The sequence below is a fragment of the Drosophila willistoni genome (genome assembly GCF_018902025.1).
Source record: "Drosophila willistoni isolate 14030-0811.24 chromosome XR unlocalized genomic scaffold, UCI_dwil_1.1 Seg144, whole genome shotgun sequence".
NCBI classification, from domain to species: Eukaryota; Metazoa; Arthropoda; class Insecta; order Diptera; family Drosophilidae; genus Drosophila; species Drosophila willistoni.
In genome coordinates, this window is record NW_025814057.1 from 226,805 (window position 1) to 242,905 (window position 16,101).

Sequence of the window (16,101 nt, forward strand, 5' to 3'; positions counted from 1 at the left end):
TTACCCATTGCAAACAACTATTAGCAATGACAACAATCGCTGGGATATTATTATAAAGTTTCCGAAAATCTAACTCATTGTCAAACAACATTCTGACTAAACATTCTCTATCCAACACGAATATTGGGTATATAAGTTTTGCCAAAAGCCTCGCAAAACAAATTTACTTTTTGGTTCAACTGAGCCCATATCTTTATATATGTATGACAGAAGCATTTAAAAAAATATACATTCGTAAGAAAGAATAAAATTTAGCAATTTTGAAGACTTGGCTACTTGTATGACTAATATAATCTGGAGAGAAGTTGTCCCAAAGAAGCCATGTAAAGACAGTTAGTTGAGTTCAAAAAAAATCTATGCTCCTATTTTTAAAGATTTCCGTTCATGGCTTCCAGATAGTCGAATTACTTGAATAAAGAGTATTACCCAATAGAGACTGCTAAGAGTTGAACTCAAAACAAAAACACGGCAGAGTTCAATTTGTTGGATTGAAAGGGTCGATGGTTGGGCAAAGGCGGAGGAAAACAATGCAACAGCAGCAGCAATCGCAACGAGGTGCAATTACAACAAAGATATGCCAACGGCAGCAACAACTGCGGATGCAAAAGACACAGAGCAGAGGTTCCACAACATTGAAGCCGTTGAGCTGGCAGCGTAAACGGATATGGCAGCGAGGCGATGGTGGCTTGAAGCAATGAGAGCATCTGCTGCTGCAGCTGCAGCAAATGGTGGCATAAGTGGCAAGTGAATAAAAGCCAACACATTAGCCTCAAGTGGAATCAGTTGCAAGCTGTAAGTCATCGAACCACCAGCCAACAAATCAACACAATCTACAATGTTAAAGCTGGTGAGAATTTTAACCACCCCCAGGATTCAATAGGATTTACTGCACCTCCTCTTAATGTGTATCTATTTGCCTCTAGCTGCTATCTCTGCTCTCTTTGAGCGCCTTGGCCGCTGCTCGTCCTGGATTTCTGCACGGTCATCATCATCATTATCCGGAATTTTATCCCCATCACCATCACCACGTAGAGCCGATACATGTAGCGAAAATTGTCCATTTACCAGCTGCCGTTTCCCATCAGAGCTCCACAGTGGTGCACAGTATACCCCATATAATCAAGCCCGTAGTTCTCCCCACTGTGGTCAAAACTGTGGTCCATCCACCCATTATTAAGGCCTATCACCCATCGCCGATAATTAAAGCCTATGATCCCTATGATCCTTTCCATTTCCATCACCATCATGATTTTCATGACTATCATTTGCATTAAAAACTTGTACAACTTATAATGATGAACGATGACAACGAATGATGTACGACTATATTGTCGTATGCAAGTATGTATGTTTGTGTGTCAGGTGATGATAAATATTACGAAACTGTTGTAAGCTGCTGTATTAATTTTGGTTAATTTTGTGTATATAAATGACATACAATAACAATCTAGCCAAATATATCGTTTTAGTCGTTTTTACTCCTAGAAGGAAATTGATACGTTTTAGTGACGTCAACAAGTTTAATCAAATCAGGCCCACACCGCAATTCGCAAACCATTTGTTTCCATCTAATTAAAGTGACATAATTAGCATGTGATTGCGGTCCAAATCAAAACATATAACTAGCTTTGGTGCACCGAAATTTGTATACCCTTTAAAGTTCTACCGTAGAGGCCTGCAAGACAAAATTCAATTGGTAATACGAATATAGTAGGTGAATGTTAAGAATAGACACGTACATAATACTATTGGCTGTAAGACATACATATTAATAATTACGAATGAATCATATATGTTCATATATGTTAAATCTAGCGTAAAAACCAACTAAGTTTGCGATGTTGAAGGTATCCGAAATGTATTTATCTCTTTTATGTAGCGTATAAAATTAACAAAATAGAGATTTGCGAAAATGTGTCGATGCTGTGAGGTATTGAATGGCACAATTCCCATGGTGAGATGACACACGAACGACACAAAGCCACGTTGCACAGCCATGTGTAACTATGTGTGGCAACTGCATCAGCCATGAGTTATACAAATGCAGTGCATAATTCAATAGACAGATTGGTACTCAAGTGTTGATATGAAAAAATTCAGACCCAGTTGTTAGTTAATAGACATTTTTGGATCTACATGTTTTCAAGTTTAAGTGTAATTTATCCAAGGTCTTGCATAAGCTAATTGCCGTAAACTATAGCACACCCATCGAACGTTCATTTGCATTCTGAACTACTATTCCATTCAAATCAGCTTATTGGCCAAACATTGCCATTAAGCTAAGCGAATGAATTTCAAGCTTTAGGCTCACAAAATTCAAGTATGTATATCAATTATAACTGGTCAACTTCCTAATTTGCTATAGTATTTTAAATCATCACATGAGTTCCTTTGTCCCAGACTTCAACAGTGAACTTGGGCCTAAATCGTTAAACTTTACTCAATTGATAATTTCTTTTAAGAAACAGCTAAATTAAAAAATCTAAATCAAGGTCCATTTTTCATTTCCTGAGAAATAGTTGACTGATGTTCCATTCAGGTAGAAACGAGCAAGTAAAAGAGCCGCAAAGTCAACCGATTGAGCTCTGGCAAAATCTTTGCCGAGACACCGAGCCCTGTTTACCTATTGCATTAATCAACTTGCTGTCGACTCTGCCTCGATCAAGTTGGCGACTTAATTTATGCAAGCCAAAAGTGCAAAGAGCAGACGGCAGCGTCAATTGTCATTTAACCTTAACTCTCCCTCTTTAGCGGCCTCCTTGTTTGGCCGCAATTCGATTCTTACACGTATCGAGTTATTTATTTATTTGTTTGCTTAATTGCACAATGCATTTCCAAGCTTTGCCAAAGAATAAAAATGCTTGACGCATGCAGCAACGTTAAGTAAACGCCGCATAGCAGCAATTCTGTTGGAAGAGGGGTGCGGAAACAAAAGTTGGCAATACTGTAAAAGTGGGGGTAGGTGTATGTTCTAACATGATATAAATCATATTGCATTTAGCATTTTGTGACCAATCAAGTGAGTTAAAATGTGTAAACTGAGAACCTGCCCCCGGAAGGTTTCCAACCAGGTTACCACTGTAGGGGCGGCGATCCATTTAAAGCAGTGCACCTCTGCTAGGTGTATAAATAAGCCAGAGTCAATTGCAAGTCTATGTCAAATCGGTCTTAGCTATCGACACAAAACTACACAAAATAATATAATGTTCAAGCTGGTGAGTTAGAAGTTGATTTTACATTAACCAACATTTCAAAAAAAAATTTTGTCCTTTTATTGGTCCTCAAGAGATCGCCAAAGAACTCAGATTTGCCAACAAAAAAAATAATTAAGGCAATTGCATTTTTTTCCTTGTGGCTAATTGATCGGATTTCTTCCTTGCAGTGCGTTTTCATTGCTCTTCTTAGCTTGGCTATTGCCGCCCCAGCTCCCGTTCCAGTCCCGGCTCCTGGTCTCCTGGCTCCTGGTCTGGTGGCTGCTCCTGGCATATGGGGACCCACTCTTGTGGCTGCTTCCCCTCATGTTGTCAGTGTCGTGCCAAGCGCAATTTCCCATGCCGCAATCACACAAGTTCATCCATCGCCACTGCTTGTTAAGAGCGTCCATGGACTAGGCCCAGTCGTCATTGGATAATCATGTTTGAAGAAAAGCAACAGCCCTCTCTTCTTCATACCTATTCACCCCCAGGTCGTGCCCTGTTTATACACAAACTCAACAAAATAAAAAACAAAAAAAATATAACTATTATTTCAAAAAGGAAACCATTTCAAGCAATAAAATATTCATAACGAGTGTTGTAGCGAGCGAAATCTTAAAGTCTTTTATTCCACAAAAGAGCCTAAAAGGCGGCAAATGCAAAAACTATCATTTGAATTGCTTTACTTCAAAGCAATCTTTAAGGGGTCGCAAAAGACGCCTACTTATTTCTTAGCATATTGGATTTTTTTAACTTTTACACAACGCAATGTTTTCAATCAAGCTCAGGTGTTCAAATCCTTTTCAAAGCACTCGATTTTTTAAAAGTACAACAATAATTCTTATCAATTTTATGTAATGGAAAAAATGTATTTAAGTTTTCAAACTAAACAAAAAAATCAAAACATTCTTGTCACAAAAGTAAATGTTATTTCAATGATGGAAAGTGTATGCCAAAGGAGCATGGTGAACCACAGATTTAATTAAAGGTGCAGAGTGGACAACGGGTACTGAGTGCACCACAGGAGCAGAATGGACAACGGGAACAGGAACCGAATGAACGACTGGAGCAGCATGCACAGCAACAACAGGAGCGGAATGGACAGCGACGGTCTTCAGTACGGGTGCCAACACAGGCTGCACCACAGCTTTGCTGTGTACTTGGGTTATGCTCTGATGGGAGACGGCAGATGGTGCACTGTGAACAACAGTTCCAACTTTAGCTAGGACAGGTTCATGGACCACATGGTGGGTCTCAATTAGGCCAGCATTGGCAGAGGCAACCAGCAGAAGAGCAGCAACAGCGACCTAGTAATAGATCCCGTATATTTTACTTCAACTTTATTAACAAATTGCTTATGACTTACGAATTTGAACATATTGGAATGTAAGGATAAAGCCTTAGGTACTTGTTAACACGAAGAGGTTCGTTGAAAAACTGATGATAATTGAGAACCTCACGCTCAACTTATACCAAATCGAAAACACTCTGACAAACTTAATGACCTTCACTACGCAGCTTTTCGGCCCAAAAAATAAAAACGAAATTAAACTTGACTCGTTAAGATTTCTGGTTGCTGCAGTTGCCGAAGTTACTGCCACTGTCTTATCAAATGCCTCTTTCAAGGCAGACAACCGGCTTTAAGCTCCTATAAAATGTTTCATGCAGAACCTAAAAGCATCAGTTGCCTTTGTGAGCTACGCTAAATCAAAACCAATCTAAAATGTTCAAGTTTGTAAGTAAATTTTTGAACTTGATCACTGTCTTTATATTTTACCTAACATTTTGTTATATTTTGTCAGGCTGCTATTGCTTCCATCTTGCTGATTGCCTCTGCCAATGCTGGGCTAATTGAGACCCACCATGTGGTCCATGAACCTGTCCTAGCTAAAGTTGGAACTGTTGTTCACAGTGCACCATCTGCCGTCTCCCATCAGAGCATAACCCAAGTACACAGCAAAGCTGTGGTGCAGCCTGTGTTGGCACCCGTACTGAAGACCGTCGCTGTCCATTCCACTCCTGTTGTTGCTGTCCATGCTGCTCCAGTCGTTCATTCGGTTCCTGTTCCCGTTGTCCATTCTGCTCCTGTGGTGCACTCAGTACCCGTTGTCCACTCTGCACCTTTAATTAAATCTGTGGTCCACCATGCTCCTTTGGCTTACACTCTGCATCATTAAAGATTACTAAGATATTGATAGTAAAAACGAAAAATAAAACTCCCAAAAACTTTATTAAAAATTTGTAATTTTTTCCTGAGTCCGAAATGGTTTAATAACGTCACGGTGTTGCAAAATCGTAGCTTTTAATTTTGAGACTTTCGTTTTAGATGCAATATTTCATCCCTGCCAAGCACAGTTTCTTCAAAATATTGATGTCTGGACATAACAGTGAACGAAAGAGAAGCTTTTATTGGCTGTGCCGAAGTTCATACACACTTGTAGTGAGCGCGATTTTAAAATCATTAATTCTTTTAAAAATTTCAGAATAAAAGTTTCAGTTTCCAAATATTTTACAAGAGTTTTCTACATAATCGAAAATGTCTTTGATTATATAGACCTTTGACCTATTGTGATATTTTTCAATAAATAGGATAGGATTTTCATTTCGCTAGTTTCGATGGTAGATATATGTATGTTATAGTGGTCCGATCCAAAGAATTGATCTCAATACCAAGTTCCATTTCAGTAATATGTATTTAAATTGAGGGCGTGAAGTTAATGGGCACAGAATCACACTGAATCTGTATAATTAATCGGGTCAGAAACGTCTGCTTCATTATATTACCTTTACTAGGGCATGCAAATTAAACAGAAAAATTCGTTCTTTGTTCAGTCGTATCATCGAAATATTTATCGGAAAAAATTCTATTTTAATAACAATATACAAAAACTAACAACAACATCAAACTAATGCTATTACATTTACAGTTTCCTCCAGGTTTTCTTGGCCAAGGGACAAGTCCTCAGTACTCATACGCAGTTGCAATCAGTACATTGTCTCATCGAACAAGACTATTGTAAGACATTAAGCAGAGTGCAGCTAAATATCATCAGCATCGCCAAAGAGTAAAGCAACTGTCAAATTATAATTAATTAGATGAAAAATTTTTATAGACCTGTTTGTGAACTTACGATTCGATGCATATTGTTGAGGCGGTTGTTGAAAAATTGCCAGATTTAGTCTTAGTTTGAATTTGCCTCAGCGAAATCCCAGTAAGAACTCATAACCTAAATGAGGCCTACCAAGCGTTTATATAGCAGAGAAAAAATGAATCGATTTAGAAAGAAAACAATATACAACGAATGACAAATGACAAGCTCAATTAGCTGAAGGTCTAACATGAATTTAGCTGAAGCAATTGAATGAGGAAACCAACTAATATTAATGCTGGTAAGTGGTAGGAAAATGTACCTGTTCTTTAACAAAAAATAATGCGAAAATTCTTTACCTTGACTAATGCATGAAAACATCAAACAAAATTGCAGACAAAAATGTACTAATACCTTCTAAACATTTTTCGTACATTCTGATATCCCATTTAACCAAATCAGTCCACTAAAAATCGACAAAAATATGAAAATGAATTTCGGTTATTTTCAACATGGTTACATATTCTATATTTTGGACAAAAATATATTATTATTATTCAGATAAGCATATATGTACATATATTGCGCACTATAGGCGAGTAATTGAATTGTATGAAATGAAAGCATTTTATAAAAATTATTAAACAAAAAACGCATTAAAACTGAATGCAGCCAACCACTACCAAACTTAGGATTTACGATCTCAACTTAACGCAGTGACATAGCTGTATGATTTTCTGGCAGTCATTTTCCACGTAACGATGCCCCCATACCCTGATAGTTATCTTAAGTACGTGTGTAACTGTCGCTTGTCTTGACTCTCCCCTCAACTTGGGCCTCAGAAAAGAAATCTCGACGGTAATAAGAAGAAACCAAGAGCGCCTAGTTGTGTTTGACTGCACCGACGTTTGTATGCACTAGCGTGCGTATATTGGTATTTATAGCGCTCAGCAAATAAGTACTGGGACAGTAAACTACTGTACCTCTTTGAGAGTATAGAAACGACAAAACAAAAAATTGTGGGTTAAGTGCGCGTGGGGCTTGTCCAGGTAACCTTGACATAGGGTCTCAAGTGGGTACTTAACTGAGCCAGGTAACCAGGCAGGCAGCCAGCTGCTTGACCATGAATCACTTGATTACAATCAACTGGACAACCAAACCGCAGCGATGTTGCAATCTTCCAGTTTCAATTTAAATAAATGCATAGGAGATTTGTTTATGCATTTATAATGTGGGGCAGAAATAAGGAGAATACTGTTAAATGCAATGGATGTATGTTAATAAGGAAATACTAATTGAATAAAGTAACTCGAACAAAACACCAAATCATTGCTTTTTAGTTCTCTCTCTCCAATTAGAATGAATTGTAACACCGGGTGTCAGTATGTTGTACAGTCAAGTTTTACCAATCTGGGTGCATCCGTTAATAGTGTTACGTGGTCGTCTAGCTCTTAGGTTTCTCTGATTTCACAACATCCGAAATATCTGTTGTACTCGCAACAATATTCTGTAATTATCTCTAGCCTCTTATGAATCAACAGGCATTCGATATATTCTATAATCCTTACAGCATGCCCCCACGAACAATCGAATAGTGGTCTATATGTCACACGCTTACATACATGTGTTCATAACAAATCGATAATGCATTTTAACAAGCTGGAGAATTTAATAAAACTGTCGGTCGGTTTTGTGATGAATGCAACTCAATTACGCGATTGTGAAATGCCAAGCCACATGTAAGTGAGGAGGCAATAGATAAGACAAAATGCCACCCAACCTACGCAATACATGGATAGATTGATTCTCTGTCTCTCTCCATTTTACGTAAGCGACTGCTTCTATGGCCAATTACTTCGACGCCCTAACGCCTTTAATGGTTGAATTGAATGTTAAATTGGTCCAAGAAATGTGTATGGTGTACGTTTTTTCTGCCAACCTTTTTCATTTGAAAGCATCATAGGCTACTAAGACACACCGATTTGTCATAACCAGAATGTGGATTTATTTTTAAAGCATAAATACCTAATTAGTTTTATTCGGCAGGCAAGCAAGAGCGTTACTCGACGTTTACTTATATTTTCGTTGTTGCATTTCTGACTGGACATCAATATCTAACGAGGGTCACTTACCGTCAACATGTCCCTGGTTTTGCTTCCTCACCCACACAAGCAGACAACAGACCTAGGTCAGTTAATGAACTGAGTCTTTAATGTCGGCTTAGAAGCCAAAAAATATACACATATAGACAAAAAAATCATGAAAAGATTTCAAACCGGTTAGGGGCTCAAGTTTAAAGCTTTTTTAGTGTACTCGCAATTAAATACAATTGAAATGAATTAGTTGAACGTAACCAACCTATAAAAAGCAGTCAACCATCATGGACTGATCAACAGTTGCAGTCGATTTACCCACCAGCTAAAACCCAATTCACAAAATGTTCAAATTCGTAAGTGTCGAATGAAACCAAAATTCTTCAGTAAGCTGATCCTTAATCTCTTTCCCTCACGGTTATACAGATTGCCTTCTTTGCCTGCTTGGCCGTGGCAGCAGCTGCTCCAGGACTGATTGCTCAGACGCACTCAATTGTACAGCCAGCTGCTTACATTGATACCAGCGCATCATCCGCCATTACCCATCAGAGTAATGTTAATCTGGTACGAAAAATACCTGTCGCTCCACTGGTCCACGCTGCTCCTCTTCCGGTTCCCGCTGCTGTGGTCAAGACTGTAGTGCCTGCCGTTGCCGCTGTACCCGTAGTTAAGGCAGTACACGCTGCTCCAGTCTTGCACTCGGCACCTATTATTAGCACATATGCCGTTGCCACGCCCGTGGTCCATAGTGCTTATCCGGTTGTCCATTCAGTGCCCTTGGTCAAAACAGTGGCAGCGGTCGCTCCCGTTACACACTATACAGCAATCCATAAGTAAATCGATTTGAAATCTTGTTGACCCGAACTACAAAATAAAACTACTTCCAATACATTACAAATCAATTCATTTTTTTCTTTGGGATATTCCTTTGCTTTTGCATGCCGTTTAAACTGTCTCAAATTGATGTATGCCCAATAGGGCATTGGATGATGTCAAATTGATTATCAATCAAAATATTTAAACTAATATTATGCCAATTCTTTAAAACAGATATAAGTTAAGCTAAACTGACCGATTATCGAAAAAAGATACATATTTTTATACCCTTGCATATCTCCCATACAAACGGCAAAGTCACGAATAGTGACTTTTCCTAATAACTTCGTTATTTTATAAGTCATTTTCATTACTGCCAAATACTGTGCCAAATTTGATCAAGATCGGGCGATTATCTAATACAGCTCTCATATAAACGATCGGTCGAAAACACTGACAGGTAATGAACGAGTAAGAAAAAAAAAAAAAAAACATGCAAGTGTATCCATACTTCGGCGGGGTCAATGGTCTAAATACTGATAAAAGTTTCTTATAAAATGTGAAGTAAAAAATATATCTATGTCGATCCAATAACTCAAAATCGATGGCTTAAATCAAAAGTAAAGTTTTAAATTGGTCAACTAAATATCTTTATTTAAAGAAAAAAATTTTGCCTGTTTCGTTAATGATGATGATGATAAGCATGGGCGAACGGTGCGGCGACAACAGCTACTGGAGCGGCAATAGTCTTGATAACAGGGGCAGAAGCAGTGATTATTGCAGTCTTCTGATGAATCTGCGTATGGCTCTGGTGAGAAACGGATGGAGCTACATAAGCCTGATGATGGATAACGGAAGCAACTGGAACATGCTTGACAACGGGAAGTGCAGGCACCAAGGTCTTAACCACCGGAACAACAGGAGTAATATGCTTAACCACAGGTACAACGGGAGCAATATGCTTTACCACCGGAACAACAGGAGCGATATGCTTTACCACTGGTACAACAGGTTCGACATGGCTCACAACAGGAACAACGGGAGCAACATGCTTAACTACTGGAGTAAGGACAGCATGATTGTGAACCTGGGTAAAACTTTGATGGGAAGTGGCAACAGGAGCACTGTGGACAACAGCTCCTACTTTGGCAACCACAGGTGCAGCCACTACTGCATGATGATGCTCAATGAATCCCGGGGAAGGAGCAGCAGCAGCAATCGTAGCCAAAGCACAAATGGTAATCTATATAGGAAATATCAGATTACTAAAAGGGCTTCCCAGACATTTTTCAAATACTCACGAAACGGAACATTTTTATTTTTCTTGTTGTAGGTTTTGAAGTCGCTGAGTGACTGATGCTCAAGCTGCCGAAATCATCAATTTTATACAATTCGAAACAAAGTGTCCTTCATTAGATACATTAGATATTGTAGAGCGTATACGCCTATTCAGCATTGAACTTGAACCCAACAAACAAAATGGAAATTATATACAAATCAATAACGAGGGGTTTACCAAAAGTTTTTAAAGCCAACAACAGTTATGAAGTAGTATTATCTGTAGGTTTGCTATTGGTTTATTTTGTCCCTCCCTCGTATAACCAACCAGCTGCTGGCCGTATTTTTTATTATGTTAATACCTGGTCAATGGCTAACCACAAACAAAGATCGAATCGGTGAAAAGATACTGGCAGCTTTAGCCTTCATGTGATTGTAAGTATGAAGGTTGCTTGCTCTAGCGAATTGTAATTGCGGAAAGAAGACGAAATGAAATGCACATTTTACTCCGCACACTCGTAAAAAGGAACGACAAATGAATATACGAGTGTGTAGCTAGTGTGATCATCAAAGTAAAATAGATTAAATTCGGCAGCGTCGAGTTAAAACAGTGGGACCAGTATATCCTGCGATTAAACAAAATTAGACAAACTATGTATAGTATAAGCTACAGTGAATTTTTCGTTTAGTTTAATTTCAACTAGGCCAGATATTGCATTGTATTCTCGTCGTCAGATTCTTGATAATCTGACACATAGTCGAGCAACGTTGGAAGCGGTATGTCATTTATGGTAACTCTTGAAATATTACCCGTTAGTTCATTGTTGTTTTCCGTATCGCCGTTTTCAGCATTCCCATCTCCATCTATAACAGTGTCGTTTATATTGCGGTCAAGTTGAGTTGACGCCGATCGTGTCGATTGGGAAGACTGGGAAGACTGCGTTCCCATCATTCGTTGGCTTACACTCAATGGTGCAAATTCAATCCCTATACCCAGGCTGGCCAATGCCGGATTTTTATATTGGACACGCCATCCCTTGTTCCAATTCTCATAAAAGTCCAGTGCTGTTGCATCAGCATCATCCTCCGCTGATTGCCCCAGGCGCACAACCTTCGCTGGGTGCGGCAAGCGCTCATAACGGTTTCGATTTGGTGGTATACGCGACATGTTGTCAAAGTTTTTTCTTGTTTTTGGAAAGTAATACTTAGAAATATAAGAGTTTTGTTTGAGGTATCGATTGAATTGAAGTGTAATAGAATAGTGAAGATAGAAAGAACACAGTCTACTCGGTTTCTGTCACTATTTTTGAACTCTTATATCCGGGCGACTGAGTTAAGACTTTTAGATTCATCACAAATACTAATTCATCACACTACTAATTTAGAATATTAATCATGACTCCATCAATAGTCATTGGATATCGACGTTGATATTGGATGATACATCAGATTCATTGCCTCATTTGGGCGGATGGCTAAGCTAAAATCTTAATCAAACATTCCATAAAACACAACAAGTCGTTATCGAATATGTTACATAAGGATTGCACTATATTGACAAATTTAGCTATAAAGAAATAAAATTATAATCTATTCTAGTTATGATGTACGTAAACGGGACTTATTTTGAGCTGCTCATATCCAGTTTCAGATCCGCTTTCATTTGTTGCCACAGCATCATCAATTGTCGCCTTGGAAGTACGAAAAGTTCGATTAAGATTTATGGGCTCAACATATCCTAAGGATCGGCCCATTGGTGCTATAACAAAACGAGTATGTGTCTGCGAAGAGCCCTGATATGAAACCACTGAGGGTGCGGAGTCAATCAAAAGTTGTGGGGCTACCATCTCCTCTTTAGATGAATCGCAGAAAGAGCACAAGGTAAATAACAGCAGGATCACCTTTAAAAGATGAGGATTTAACTTAGTTTACAGCTATTCAAAACTTAAGTTCAGTCTTACCAATGAACGCATTATGGGTAAAATGAATTTGGTTATATTGGTCACAAGGGACAATGAACGTGGGCGGCCGGGAGATCTGATAGTTTCTCTCCCTCAATACGAAACGAAGCGAGTGGCAAAGTCAAACTGAAGTGCTGTGTGAATTGCTCTGCCATGAAATCACTGTAAAGCCAGTCGCCAATTGGTAGTTAAAGAGCAGTGGCATGGCAACGAATCGTTGAGAGGAAAATAAAGTTCATATTGCCCCTCGCAGCTAAGCCTCTGGTACTAGTTAGCAAAACACGCGTCTGCGTTTGCGGCTCGGCGTCACAATCTTGCAATTGTGGGAGTGTCTCAACTTTTTTGTGTAAAGAAAAAACCAAAAAAAAACAAATAAATAAATAAATCCGAATGCCGCAAATATTGTGGTAATAACAACAATAAAAGCAACAACGATTATAATGTTACTATAACATAACGCTAAAAGCAGCAATCCATTGAAGCTGCGCAACACCAAGTATGAAGGTTGGCTCCAAATGGAGTAAGAGATATACACTTTGAGAAAAAAAAATTGAAAATTCAATTAAGAGATTTCGCGAGTCAGAGATAGCGCTAATCTCTTCATACTAGATGTAGTAGATGTAATCTTATAAATCGGAATTAACTCCACTCAGCATCAAGTTCGCGTCGGATTGTGAACTTTATGCAAATATGTATATCGTTTTTTAGTTCAATTTTTTTTTTTGTCAGTGTATTCATTGTATTAAATGTGTATAGGTATGTACCTATGTAGCCGGTAGCCCGATTGATTAGCCACAGGCATCGCAATGACTTCAAGTGCGTGAACGCAACTGAAACTCCAATTCGAATTGTAAAGCAGCTGTCGGATTTAAGTACATACATATTTTGATTAATTAATTAATTACCTACGCAAATGTTCAATAAATCTTTTGCATCTTTTTCATAATTGGTCAAGCAGGCAACAGCTGAGAGGCAGCGCATTACTAATCCGGTCCAAGTGCTGAATATATAAATGCAATGGGTACTTGTTTAGCAGCAATTAGTTGGTGCTGAAGTGGTCATCATGCGCTCCATCGCAGTAAGTCTTGGCATTCACGTTACCTTAATTAATTTCACAGCGCTTGAACTTTTGTCAATCCATCCATTCACTCCGTAGTTAACGTCATTCCTTGCGCTAAGCTATTGTACGGTTGTAATCCAAGCGGCCACAATACTGCACGGAAACAGGGATTTTGGAGCTATTTCTCATCAGAGCTTTACACGTTTATCCTCGTCAGCGGCATCATCGTCCACGTCGACGTCCTCGACACCGTTAATCCTTCGCATTGTCAATGCAGTACCGGCACAACCGCAGCTACATCACTTCTACCCAAAGGAGGACGCGAAGGAGGAGCAAATAACTGAGCGTCACACTCCCGCGCATCTCACTTATTCGGCTCGACCTGTTGTCCATCAGATGGTACCGCGGGTTAAGCCAGTGAGAAATATAAGTTTCGCCTCCCTAGTACCTGGACCACGCAGCCTGACAATAAAGACAACTCAGAATCATCACCATAATAATTTGTACCCAGTGTAGACACCTCAGTTTCGCTTGTCAACAATATTCTCTGTGCTCACCAAAATCCGTTTATTTTGTTTCGTTTTTAGTTAGTCCGTTTAGATTTTAAGTACTGTTTATTGTTTTTTAAGTTGATAAGGGCAAATGTGTAACACATAAATTGAAAAATTGATCATTTCAAAATTCGACTGAAAGTTAATCTCTCAAAACGCGTCATTATCGTTGTCAATCATCAGTTGATCGACACGATGAACGCTCAGTTAATACTCAAGCAGTTCCCCAGTCATATATTATTCAGGATTCTGCATTATTCGCTGATAACCCTGCAACTACGCGACGAATTAGAAGGGGGTGCACCATTTGGAAAAAGAGGGACACTAGCACCGCGTAGTTCACTGGAGTGGCAGCCACTTTCCTTGTGGTTAGCCAATATTTTGATGACTTATTCGGGAGACATATTGGGTAATCTTTTCCTTGGCACGCTACCTTTGGAACCTCTTTGCAATGCTCACGATGTGCTTTTCTGTTCCTTTATTTGGTAAAGCAACATACTTATTAATGGCACGGTTCTACTAAAATCTCATCTTGTGACAGGTACATCATCTTCTTCTGTCCCTTGGATTTGGGTCATGCAGTGGCCCGTACAGTTACATTTCGTGTCCTAGCTGCCACTATGACGGCCATTAGCCAAGTTGTGATCATTGAAAAGGGTGTTCAGCTAGCGGGAAGTGTATACGGCAATGCTTCCATTCCAATGCTGGTAGCGGGAACCATTATGGGTAGTGGAGCAGAACTCCTAAGGCCGGTGGCATCGCTTTTAATTAATAAGTGTCAGGGCAACAATCACGCCTATGTCAAATTGAGCACGTAAGTCGTAAACTCTAAACTTCTTTCTAGGTGCAATAATATCTTAAATTATTTATATTCCTTAGCAACTCAAAGCTGGCTCTAATGATTTCCTGGCTTTATGTGCTCGAGACTAATCACAATCATTTGATTTTAGGTCTGACTCGTCATCAATTGCAGGGTTATTTACTGATTCTCTTAATCACCTTCAAGTATTTGTCATTGGCCTATCGAACTGACCATTTAATCTGGCTAATCGAATCCCGTATATGTTACACTTTTTTCGGTGGCTTATATTCAGATTTAAGCAAATTTTTTAATCGTCAAACGGCGTCGCCTGGTGATGAAATCAGACGGCGACGTTGGGCGTTTAAGAAATTTGATTGAAACTACATACATTGCACAACCTTTGGAACAGAACAAAATGGATGGGTGGCAGTGATACTGGCGACGGTTTGCCGATGTGGCCAATAAGCGGCTTAGGTTACCGCCACTTCACTCATGCGATGGACAATTAGCTGAGGCTGATATTTTGCTTCATTTGCCTGAGCGCGCAGGTTTGTGCTAAGTTCAGTTTACGTAACTTGATTACTATTTCATGCTAAGCAGCTTAGTGACGACCGAAGAAGATAGAGTGTAATTAGTGTGGCAGGAGCTTGCTTAATATTTGTTTGTCGGCCAAATTATATTTGAAAATAAACTTTGAAATTATTTTAGTCATTCTAGCTCTGAAAAATCTGTCTTTCCATTTGTAGGCATATATTGTTTATTTGAATCACAGCAACCAAAATGTCGAGCAAGCAAAGTCCTCGAAAACTGAAAAACACAAAACCGGAAAAATCAAAAAAAGACGTAAACCCCTTTAAACCAACACCATTATCGGTGTACCCTGGGGAATGTGCTTCTATCCAAAAAGCCAAGATGATGACAAGAAATACATCGGAAAAGCTGGAGGCGCAAAATTGCAATAGGCCCAAAAATTACAGCACACCCGCTGAGAAGCGCTCATACTTGGAATTAAAGGTGACACCCGTTTTGATGGAAGGTATGCTGGGATTGGCACGTGATCAGCCCACAGATCCAGTTTCGTATTTAGAGGAATACTGGCTAAAGGAACAACATAAGTGTAACATTAACCTGACACAGAATTCAATCTAGCTTAGAGAGAGATAAAGATTAGAAGATCGTTTAAAATTTCCTGTCAGAATTTGTCAATAAATATTTTTGTTTCTGGTTTAATGAAGCATTTCCATAACTAGTCAAGCA

General features: G+C 39.1%; 11 protein-coding genes across 12 annotated transcripts; 7 read left to right on the top strand and 4 right to left on the bottom strand.

Annotated features, from left to right (window-relative positions):
- The first annotated feature begins 789 nt into the window (after positions 1-789).
- Positions 790-1,390, top strand: LOC6638540 (uncharacterized protein DDB_G0272718). The gene is made up of 2 exons (XM_002062593.3): positions 790-847; positions 924-1,390. Exons 1-2 carry the CDS (start codon positions 836-838, stop codon positions 1,272-1,274), a joined length of 363 nt encoding a protein of 120 aa, XP_002062629.1. The 5' UTR covers positions 790-835; the 3' UTR covers positions 1,275-1,390.
- Positions 1,391-3,143: 1,753 nt separating this feature from the next.
- Positions 3,144-3,807, top strand: LOC6638539 (neuropeptide-like 3). Its single transcript, XM_002062592.4, has 2 exons — positions 3,144-3,215; positions 3,383-3,807. Exons 1-2 carry the CDS (start codon positions 3,204-3,206, stop codon positions 3,629-3,631), a joined length of 261 nt encoding a protein of 86 aa, XP_002062628.1. The 5' UTR covers positions 3,144-3,203; the 3' UTR covers positions 3,632-3,807.
- A 261-nt stretch (positions 3,808-4,068) lies between these two features.
- LOC6638538 (larval cuticle protein F1) lies at positions 4,069-4,616 on the bottom strand. Its single transcript, XM_002062591.3, has 2 exons — positions 4,561-4,616; positions 4,069-4,501 (listed from the first exon to the last, which is right to left on the bottom strand). Exons 1-2 carry the CDS (start codon positions 4,570-4,572, stop codon positions 4,127-4,129), a joined length of 387 nt encoding a protein of 128 aa, XP_002062627.1. The 5' UTR covers positions 4,573-4,616; the 3' UTR covers positions 4,069-4,126.
- A 177-nt stretch (positions 4,617-4,793) lies between these two features.
- On the top strand, positions 4,794-5,371 carry LOC6638537 (larval cuticle protein F1). The gene is made up of 2 exons (XM_002062590.3): positions 4,794-4,929; positions 4,997-5,371. Exons 1-2 carry the CDS (start codon positions 4,918-4,920, stop codon positions 5,369-5,371), a joined length of 387 nt encoding a protein of 128 aa, XP_002062626.1. The 5' UTR covers positions 4,794-4,917.
- A 3,294-nt stretch (positions 5,372-8,665) lies between these two features.
- Positions 8,666-9,278, top strand: LOC6638536 (cuticle protein 19.8). Its single transcript, XM_002062589.4, has 2 exons — positions 8,666-8,732; positions 8,803-9,278. Exons 1-2 carry the CDS (start codon positions 8,721-8,723, stop codon positions 9,211-9,213), a joined length of 423 nt encoding a protein of 140 aa, XP_002062625.1. The 5' UTR covers positions 8,666-8,720; the 3' UTR covers positions 9,214-9,278.
- A 540-nt stretch (positions 9,279-9,818) lies between these two features.
- LOC6638565 (larval/pupal cuticle protein H1C) lies at positions 9,819-11,343 on the bottom strand. 2 transcript variants are annotated; one of them, XM_002062588.3, is made up of 3 exons: positions 11,281-11,343; positions 10,494-10,652; positions 9,819-10,435 (listed from the first exon to the last, which is right to left on the bottom strand). In XM_002062588.3, the coding sequence occupies exons 2-3, from the start codon at positions 10,503-10,505 to the stop codon at positions 9,875-9,877; spliced, it is 573 nt and encodes a 190-aa protein (XP_002062624.1). In that variant the 5' UTR covers positions 10,506-10,652; positions 11,281-11,343; the 3' UTR covers positions 9,819-9,874. The 2 variants fall into 2 exon arrangements, with proteins under 2 accessions (XP_002062624.1, XP_023037359.2); XM_023181591.2 differs by having other exon boundaries at positions 10,494-11,096; positions 11,281-11,342.
- LOC124459668 lies at positions 11,171-11,638 on the bottom strand. Its single transcript, XM_047012079.1, has one exon. The coding sequence runs from the start codon at positions 11,636-11,638 to the stop codon at positions 11,171-11,173; it is 468 nt and encodes a 155-aa protein (XP_046868035.1).
- Positions 11,639-12,008: 370 nt separating this feature from the next.
- LOC6638563 lies at positions 12,009-14,009 on the bottom strand. Its single transcript, XM_002062586.4, has 3 exons — positions 13,337-14,009; positions 12,432-12,768; positions 12,009-12,371 (listed from the first exon to the last, which is right to left on the bottom strand). The coding sequence occupies exons 2-3, from the start codon at positions 12,441-12,443 to the stop codon at positions 12,066-12,068; spliced, it is 318 nt and encodes a 105-aa protein (XP_002062622.2). The 5' UTR covers positions 12,444-12,768; positions 13,337-14,009; the 3' UTR covers positions 12,009-12,065.
- LOC26529760 lies at positions 13,495-14,007 on the top strand. The gene is made up of 2 exons (XM_015179180.1): positions 13,495-13,509; positions 13,588-14,007. The coding sequence occupies exons 1-2, from the start codon at positions 13,495-13,497 to the stop codon at positions 14,005-14,007; spliced, it is 435 nt and encodes a 144-aa protein (XP_015034666.1).
- A 7-nt stretch (positions 14,010-14,016) lies between the features above and the next one.
- Positions 14,017-15,555, top strand: LOC6638562 (trimeric intracellular cation channel type 1B.1). The gene is made up of 3 exons (XM_023181665.2): positions 14,017-14,527; positions 14,584-14,856; positions 14,922-15,555. Exons 1-3 carry the CDS (start codon positions 14,238-14,240, stop codon positions 15,220-15,222), a joined length of 864 nt encoding a protein of 287 aa, XP_023037433.1. The 5' UTR covers positions 14,017-14,237; the 3' UTR covers positions 15,223-15,555.
- A 69-nt stretch (positions 15,556-15,624) lies between these two features.
- LOC6638561 (dosage compensation protein dpy-30) lies at positions 15,625-16,090 on the top strand. The gene has a single exon (XM_002062584.4). It carries the CDS (start codon positions 15,625-15,627, stop codon positions 15,991-15,993), a length of 369 nt encoding a protein of 122 aa, XP_002062620.3. The 3' UTR covers positions 15,994-16,090.
- Positions 16,091-16,101: the final 11 nt, after the last annotated feature.

Bases quoted from the DNA above. Each gene is read 5' to 3' on its own strand.
- LOC6638562 (XM_023181665.2), top strand. From the start codon at position 14,238: ATGAACGCTCAGTTAATACTCAAGCAGTTCCCCAGTCATATATTATTC. The intron at 14,528-14,583 runs GTAAAGCAACAT...ATCTTGTGACAG, and splicing joins CTTTTCTGTTCCTTTATTTG to GTACATCATCTTCTTCTGTC. The intron at 14,857-14,921 runs GTAAGTCGTAAA...TATATTCCTTAG, and splicing joins GCCTATGTCAAATTGAGCAC to CAACTCAAAGCTGGCTCTAA.
- LOC6638561 (XM_002062584.4), top strand. From the start codon at position 15,625: ATGTCGAGCAAGCAAAGTCCTCGAAAACTGAAAAACACAAAACCGGAA.
- LOC124459668 (XM_047012079.1), bottom strand. From the start codon at position 11,638: ATGTCGCGTATACCACCAAATCGAAACCGTTATGAGCGCTTGCCGCAC.